This window comes from Monopterus albus, unplaced genomic scaffold (genome assembly GCF_001952655.1).
Source record: "Monopterus albus unplaced genomic scaffold, M_albus_1.0 scaffold256.1, whole genome shotgun sequence".
NCBI classification, from domain to species: domain Eukaryota; kingdom Metazoa; phylum Chordata; class Actinopteri; order Synbranchiformes; family Synbranchidae; genus Monopterus; species Monopterus albus.
Window position 1 is genome coordinate 211553 of NW_018128136.1, and position 9006 is coordinate 220558.

At 43.8% G+C, this 9006-nt stretch overlaps 1 protein-coding gene across 7 annotated transcripts; it reads right to left on the reverse strand.

The window, feature by feature from the left end:
* Positions 1–1031: 1031 nt before the first annotated feature.
* On the reverse strand, positions 1032–8700 carry wipi2 (WD repeat domain, phosphoinositide interacting 2). 7 transcript variants are annotated; one of them, XR_002276685.1, is made up of 15 exons: positions 8625–8700; positions 8262–8522; positions 7454–7536; positions 6652–6821; positions 6403–6499; positions 5957–6054; positions 5622–5714; positions 5413–5483; positions 5152–5265; positions 4856–5020; positions 4063–4170; positions 3851–3948; positions 2482–2610; positions 2141–2365; positions 1550–1633 (listed from the first exon to the last, which is right to left on the reverse strand). XR_002276685.1 is itself a non-coding variant. In XM_020621257.1 (14 exons), the coding sequence occupies exons 1-13, from the start codon at positions 8687–8689 to the stop codon at positions 2504–2506; spliced, it is 1530 nt and encodes a 509-aa protein (XP_020476913.1). In that variant the 5' UTR covers positions 8690–8700; the 3' UTR covers positions 1546–1633; positions 2482–2503. The 7 variants fall into 7 exon arrangements, 4 of the variants coding, with proteins under 4 accessions (XP_020476911.1, XP_020476912.1, XP_020476910.1 ...); XR_002276684.1 differs by having other exon boundaries at positions 2141–2411; XR_002276686.1 differs by lacking the exon at positions 1550–1633 and adding an exon at positions 1688–2034 and having other exon boundaries at positions 2141–2411.
* Positions 8701–9006: the final 306 nt, after the last annotated feature.

Here is a 9006-nt window from a genome sequence, read left to right on the forward strand (position 1 = left end):
ATTACTATTATGCCTCTGGAGTACTGCAGCCTGCCAATCTAAATTTAAGTCAGTCATTCACATTTTGAACTGAAAGCGGCTTTTGTTTGCCTCATTTTGAACATAATCTCGTCTTATTTTCAACATTAAGATCTTATATTATGTAAAGATTTTCACCTACTTTAATAAATTGTTAAAATAAATCTGGGATAAATTGAGATGACATGTTCTCCAAGATCCCACAGTGCAACAAGAAAAAAAGGCATCTATCTCATACATCAACATGGAATTTATTTTCATTTTAGTTTCAGATGAATGTTTCACATTTTATACAAAATCATTAGAAAATGCCTAACACTCCACAATCCCCATGGTTAACCCTTTAGTGGCTTCAAAACACCAGTGGATTAATGGGGAGTCATGCAGCTTCCTGGACCAGTGGCTGAGGCTCGGCTTGAGCTCCAGATCTATCGGTTTATAATCTACACTACCCCAGAGAGTGTAAGGTCTTGAAGTCATAACCTGACAACATGCTAGTGATATCTTGCCACATCTAGTTATGTACAGAGATATAGCGGGATGAGGAGTAAGAGGAGTCTGTCACTGATCACCGACAGCTTCCTGCCTTTCACAACTGATCCGCCGCCGCCTGAATATGTCTGGCGTACGGACACAGCACCCACATCAATGACACCATGCATGTTTTCAGGACACATCACTGGTTATGTAGATTTAAACGATCATTAATATCAGAGTTTAGAAATCAACCAATGGCTGCAGGCTTGAGGAGTGGGGAGCGCGAGAAGCTCCACCGAGCCTCGGCCTGGATGAGGTAAGAATGAGCAGGGACGATGTTTTGCTAATGTACATGCTCGGCACAAGCGTATGAACACACGCTTATTCACAAACGCCTATGCCTCATGCCAACAGCTTCCAAATCATCCTTTTACAGGGAAACTTGAGCCCGACGTCTGACACCGTACTCGCGGCGGGACACTGTGTGACTGGATGTGATGGAGGAAAGGGTCAGAAAAGATTGTACACATCCTCGATTAGGATCCAACAACTGAAAATGAATTTTATTAAGCCAATGCAGAGAGAACCTTCTCTCACACAGGAGAAACCACGACACTGGGGCAGAGAGGCACTTACACAACCACAGTCATTTTACATAGTGCTCGCTTCTGTTTGTGTGCGACTCCAATGGAGACACAGCTACATGTTCTTTTTTTAATCAAACGTCCAACACACACACACACACACACACACACACGTTTCCACGTTGGAGCATGTTTCTAGCGGTTGGCACATGTACATGCAAAGCTTCAATTCGGCCTGCGCAGGCAAAACAAGAGAAAATGAAGCAGAGGAGAGAAGGTGGGCGGAGAAGACGGATGTGAAGACAATCGCACAGTTAGACTGACAGGCTCTGGAACACTTTGAGTGTTTGAAACCCCCCCTCCGGCCCCCCCCGTGTCACATGTTCATAGCAGCACTGGAGGAGCCCTCTGATTGGTGGGTGCAGCCGCTCGTTAAGTCAGTCAGTCAGTTTCAAGGATGAGTGGCGGCTGCTCGTTCTCTTCCTCTAGGCGCAAGTCACTGAGGTCATCTTCTAAGCTTGCCCCTCCCACGGCACCCTGCTCCTCACAGTAGCCTAAGAAACAAGAGGTCAGAGGTCAAAGGTCAAACACTAAAACATCTGGAACAGTAACACTGAAATCACTGCAGCTGAATGGTTAGTGATGAGTTTGAGCTTCTTGACAGGCCAGAAACAATACAAGGAATTTATCACTGAACGTTTCTCTCACTGTGGTTTATTTTTAGTCTGTAATTTCCAACAATTTCCCACAAAGTTCACTGGACAGAATTACATAACCATTTGGTGCAAAATATAGAAGAAACATTCGGTGTGTTCCCATGGACACGAGTATCCCGGTGTTGATCATATCTGGCATGTGTGTTTACATGGAACACAGAAATCTGGCTACGCACATCCTGCATGCAACAACTAGGAACCTGGTCACTGATGATCTTCAGCTGTGTCACCGTCTATATCTATTAACATGATTAGAATTAGGAAAATGTTTGGTAACTGTATTTATGTTTTTCTTAACGAAAAAGACAATATGTATAAACACCAACACGAATAACTTGACGCTACCTGGAGTCGATGTATCGCCTGGTGGAGGCTCAGTACTCGCCGAACAGGGGAAGCAGACATCAGCTCCTCCGTCCTTCACAGTGGAAAGGGGACGGTGACTAAGCGAGTGAGTATTTCTGGAGAACTGGGAAGCTGCTGGACTAGACCCAATTCTTTTGTTTGGCCAAGTTGCAATTTTTCTTCAGGATTTCCCACCATGATCCGACCTGTCCCAGTGTTGCTAGGCTACGTGTTGGGGAAACAGACGACCCATAGCTTGTCCACTACAGATCTGAAGAGGTCAACATGTCTGTGCTTTCTCCCATCTAAATTAAAGTAAATTCTGTCTCATCATGACTCACCTTTACAAGAGAGAATTTAATCTTAAGTCACGTTGATGCTGCAGGAGCGCCTGGGACGTGTACATGCAACAGCACTCCACCTAGCATATTTGGGTTTCTTAAAACCGGGATGAGAGCTCATCTGTGTTTCTGAAATGGGGAAATGATGTTCACATGTGGAATCACAAAAACAGGACACTTCAAAAACCTGATCATAGCTGTGATACTCATGTCCATGAACGAACTCACTGACTGTTCTGAGCCTTTACTCAGTGCACAGGTGACGAGATCAAAATGCAAAAACATTAAAGTGCATCTACAGATAAGCAAACAATTCAGAAGACGAAATAATGGTGTGATGAATATTTAAACGGACCTTTCTTTCAAGGACATTCCACTAAAAATTTACTGCTTACATGAAGAAACTTAAGTAACCGTATTAGAATTTTGTCTCCATTTTTCCAATAATTAGCACTAGGAGTGTGACGCGATATTAAACCATGGCCATATTTCTCATCACCAGCTGTCTCATACCAGTACATAAACAGAACCAGACCAGCATGACAGAGTGTGACGATATGTTCACATTAGCCCAGAAAAACAACGCACAGGGCTTCATTCATGTTTCCAGCTTGTGCTGCCTTTGTGTTGTGGCTAGCCATGCTGCTAATGTAGCCTACTCTACCTTAGCACCAATTCTACCACCAGTGTGTTGGCACTAATAGAGTAAAAACAAAAAAACAAAACAGTTTAACATCCGGTACATATGAAAATGCATGGCACATTAACTGTGGCCCAAATTTCACAGTGAATATCAGTGAATCCTCATGTTAACAAGGTAAAGAGTCTTCTTCCCTTGTGCGTCTACATCCCAATCGTTCCCTGTACGTGATTGGTCAACGTGGCGCCTTTGCCAGATGCTGTAACCACCTAGTGTGGTGCTATGAGGGTGAAGGTAGCGTAGAAGGTCAGACACATCTTCAGTTAGAGGTTAGACGCTCATGTAAAGACCATACACAGTTATAAGGTCTGAAGAGACCCGTGTGAAACCATACAGAGAGAAGCCAGTCAGCTGAGTATGTGGCAAAACCTTTTACAGCGTATGCTAATTCACACTAGGACAGTAGAACATTAAAGGATGATTCCTTAAAACATTTCAAACCTGCATTGTTTTGCTTTTAGTGACTTTCTGTCAAATAAAAGGCTATTTTTACAGTCACATATTTCATAATTGAAGATTTCTTAAAAATAGTGTTAAAATATCATCTCGTGAGCCAAGTGTATCGCCACGCCCCGACTTAGCACTGAATTCCACTGGAAATATTAGAAAATCCAGGGCTGGCAAAGAAAAGCATTAGCAGAAACACACAAATGTCACTGTGTGATGTACCTTTAGTGACAGCAGTACTGTAGGTTTGGGCCACAAGTGGACGATCATGTGACCCCTGCTCAAGGATCTCATTGGGTGGCTCGGCGCTGCCATCTAACCTGAGGTCAAAGACAAGCAGAGATTCAATAACTGAAGCCGTCAAATAACTGCGTTCAGTGACCTACTGTACATCTACATGTGTTTCTTTCACTGTATGTGTCTGTGTGTGTTACCTGTGCTGCTTCATAAGTGTGCATTCCCCTCCCTCTTGTGGATCCAGGTTGTACAGATACAGGTAACCATCAGCTGCAGCAACCAACAACCTGGGAATCTTCTGAATCCTAATTTAAACAATAAAAACAGAAATTCACAAACATCTTACATGAGATAAAAACTAAAAGAAACACAGAACTCACAGCTCATCTCATAGTGAAATGTCTTTCCTGTCCCTGAGTTTCCCACTAGAGTTGTTAGTTGCAAAGCAAAAGGAAGCCGTTACAGAATGGTGCAGTAACACAGGTATTACGCCTCCTCCAACCAACTGTGATGGGAACGCTTTGACAAAAATAAGTCCAGAGTTACAGGAGGCAAAAAAATTCACAGAAGCAGCAACAGTGAATTCTTTGTAACACCCAATTAAATGTTTAACTGCTGGATGACTTCAAAATCATCATGAACGGCGACAGACTGCACCAGTAAGCAGACAGAATTTCAAAGACCACGATGGACAGTGTTTGATGGGCATGTCAAGAGAAACATCACAACAACCAAAGCCAAAATATAAAACAGGTGGCAAAGATGAAAAGTGACTTTTTTATCTTAATATACAAATCAAAATGATATGGTAACTTCAAGCACAAGCTGAATAAAGGCACAACACAAATATGCACGAGCTGTTTGTGCCTGCAAATCCCAAAGAGGAGGCTGCTTTGGAGTCATGCATGTCACCTGTAACTTTACTTCTTTCTGAGACATCATGGTATTTATAACAGTTCTGGGCCATGAAATGTGTTGGTGTACACTCACACAGCTAAGGCGCAGATGTTCTTATGTCCGCAGAAGGGCAGGCGTACGGTGGCGAAGGCTCGTCCCTGGGTGAACATCTCCGTGACCTGGGAAGGCAGGTAGGTGGTGGACGCCATCAGGACCTTGCCCAGGTAACCTCCCCATGTGGTGGGCTCCTCTGCAGGCCTGCACACAAACACACACACACACACAATGTGGTCAGCCTGTAGGTCAGTCGGTAGGAAGCCCAGTTGTCTCACAAGTCCGTTCGGTACACAGTATAAGTTCAGTATAAACACAGACAGAAAGGTACGTACACATACTTCTCCTTCTGCGTCTCTAATTTGAAGATGTGGACCGTCTCTGTGTTGCTGGAGGCCGACAGGTACAGGCCTTCTATACTGAAAGCCAGTGAACAGATGCTCACACACCTGCGAATCACAGAAACACACAATGATGAACATACAGCACATACCAACACATGCACAGATGGGGAATTACACTAGGCCATCGCAGTGAAACAGGTTTTACTTCTGGAAAAACAAACTGTAGTACATCAGGCATCAGATCGGTTCTACCTCTTGACTCCTCGCCGGAACTCAAAGAGCTTCTGTCCCTCTGGGATTGAGAAGACACGAATAACTGTGCCCTGGGAGAGACCAAAAAAAGGATGCACAGGGGATGACAACACTTGGAAATGAAAAAGCAAAGTTCATCATTTACTGAGGCGGAAAAACAATGAGCCACTTACGCAACAGATCAGTGCAGCGTACAGTCATTGCCCTACCTTCTCTGAGGCTGTGGCCAGCTTGGTTCCACTGGCATCGAAAGCCAGAGCCGCTAACGGGCTGTCGTGGGCTGGAATCATGTTAGCTGCTCGCTGGAAACACACAAGCAGTCGCACACTAGTTAGAGCTAGACGCTAGCTAGAGATGTGATGCTTCAGAGAAATAAATTAAAAACGGAAAACACTGTCTGATAAAATCACAAAACAGATCATATTTCAATTCAGTTTGTTTAGAGCCAAATCACAACAAGGCAGTCCTGCTCGGTGATCCGTCCATGGCTTTAATAAACAGACACTGCAAGGCACAGGGCCGTACTGTGCTTGTGTTCACCTACCAGGTTGACTGTGTCAAACACTTGCACTTCACCTATTGTAGCGCTGCCCGGGTACGCCAGGTAGCAGTTGTCGCTGCTGATGGAAAGGGCACACAATCCTGGAGAAACATGTACACACACACAAACACAAAATAAAGAATGAAACTGATCACAACAGAGCCACATTTATCTGAAATTAACAGCAAGTGAGCCACAAATAATGAATAGACTGCAATAAGCTAAAGATTTATAGCAGCTTTGGCAGCATGAGTATATTTTTGTTTTGTACATGTCAGAGTGTAGACAGCAGTGACAGGCTTCAGCCTCTGGGGCAGCAGTGATAACGATGACCAGGCTGGAAAACCACATTTAAAACAAAAATAAACTGATTCAACTGAAAGAGAAGCCAAAAGCTTAGGAAATCCCAGGTTTCGGTACGAACACAGACTGTCATTGTTCAGACTCACCTGATGGGTTGGGTGGAGTCTCTCTTATCGTGTGCAGCACTTTCATGTCTCGGATGTTGTGAATGTAAAGTGATTCCTCCAGACACACAATCAGCCTCTGCAGAGAATTCACAAAACATCAACAACATCACTAATAATTATACATCTAGCTGTAGTAATTTATTACCCATCTATGACATGTGCCCAGTATAAATGTGTCATGAATACGTGACTGTGTCATGCATTTCTTCGCCCTCCTCCTCTTCCCACCTGTCTGTTGAGTTTGACAGCCAGTATGGTGTTGGAATAAGAGTAGTTGCAGATCTCTGTTCCCTTCTTGAAGTGACAGACTTTGAGCTTCCTGGGAGCCTTCAGGCTGACGATGGCCACCAGGCTGCTGGAGAACAGGCGCTCCACGATGCACACATCCTCTGTGTCTGCTGAGGAGTCACACACAAACACAGATAATCCCTTTACAACGTTCACTCCTCTCATCCTCTCATCCTTCATTAGCTGCCTTTCTGTGACCCTTGTGTTAACATTATTAAACAGCTAAGGGAGTGAAATGGTGCAAATGAAAGCATTATAACCACATGTACTGTGGAAAGTACACTGATTCCTCGAGGCATACTTATAATAATATTTAGTACACGAAACAGAAAAAGCAGCAATAGTAAACTACATTCAACAGAACTTATTTGCCAAGATGACTCGGTGTCATGCTTTGCACTGGCTATTAAATAACCAATTATCTATAAGGTATAGGTTAGCACACAATGAATGGGTGCATACTTTTCCCCCCAGAGACCATAAGATAATACATACAATACATCCATACAATACAATACAGTACATCCAGACCTCATTAATATTTAAAGCAAAAGCAGTGTTCTAATGGTAGGGTGAGCGTGTCAATACTGTATCCATTAAACACAAAAACTCGATTTAAATGACTGAGCAATATTAATATAACCCACGAGCTTTGTACTCACTCTGTTCACAATGAAGACAATTTACAACCAAGTGAGTAGAAACTATTTAAAGGTGAGAACAAAGCTTGAAAAATACTTACTACATTCATATATCTGCTCCAGTTTGTCCACAGAGGACAGGGAGAAAAACTTGTATCCTGATTTGGTGCCAACAGCTAAGGACCTATAGAAACAACAGAAACGGTATTGATCCAGCATCGCATCGGTAGGATATCACACCCATATGCACACGCTGAACACTGATGGACGCAGGGGGCAAAGGGACGAGCCGGTGTCCGCGTCTGGATGTGACCAGGCACCGACAGTGGTGACACGACCTCGGCTGTTTCGCAACAGGACCAGGCCGAGCTGCTCTACAGCAGTCCCCAGGAAATTTATCTTAGGACAGGGCGTATCTACAATGTTTTGTTAAGTTTGTGAAAAAACAAAAAGTCCTCCAACTGTAGCATCTGGCGTAATATTAGCCAGTCGACGCTAGCGTCCAAACCACTTTAGCTTTAGCTAAGTTTGTTTACAAGCATAATAATAGTAACAACAATGATGATGATAATAATAATAATAATGAAATCTTAGCCACCGAAGAAGTTACCTGACAGCCAAGTTAAGCTACTTGTGTAGCTAACGTTAATCTCGGACCACACAGCGTCATGTTAGCTATAAAGCTAAGCTAGTGACGGTTGGGAAAAACCTAACAGGACATTCTACTTAGCTAGCTAACATCGATATGTCAGTCATTTCTAATGTGAGAAACCACATCCAGGCTTATTTCACATGGAATCATGTCACTCTGTGAGACGCGTACACAGTCCAGACGAACCAAGCTAACGTCAGCTAACTTGACAGCACAGGCCGTCAGCTCCCCAGACACTCTCCCCGGCCCAGCCTTACGTGTTGTCCTGGTTGAAGTTGGCGAAGAGGAGCTGGCTCCTGCCAGCATCCCCGCTTTGACTGGCCAAGTTCATGGGCTCGGCACCATCGACATATAAAGTTCCACTGGAAATAGCAGCAGCTGGGCTGGGATTTGTACTGCTATAGGTGTGTAGCTTCACAGGAACATCTCTAGTTCCTGACCCTGCTGTAGTGATTGTTGTTCTTTCAGACTGTTGCTCCTCCTTACCGCGCATGCTCCGATGGCGCAACGTGGGGCACCTTTAAAGAGCCAGGATAGCTTTTACACCTGTACCGCCACGGTGGTAACATTTACACATGCTAAGCCCAACGTGAACGGTATGTGCGTTTATTACTTATTACCTCGGGTCCACGGGACGTAGAGGAGAGGAAGCACATATCCTGGAGACACAATCCGATGGATTCATCCAGGGATTCATGTTTTGATGCAACACCGCCCCCTACCGTCAGTATGTGCAAACAACATCTAAAAAAAAAATACAGGTAAATCCAGGTGGGTGACAAATGACAGAAAAATCCAAAATAAATGAGTGGAAATAAAAAGTGCAGGGGTTGCCGATTATTGTCTTGATTATCTAACTGATCTTTTTATTCACAGTTAACAACTGAAAAATTCCCATGTGGACATTCTAGAGCCAAAGGTGGTGTCTCCAAAGGTCGTATTTTGAGCACAAGTATCACAACTTGTACAATAATGATTCTGGTGGCTGGAGTGACAAGGTTG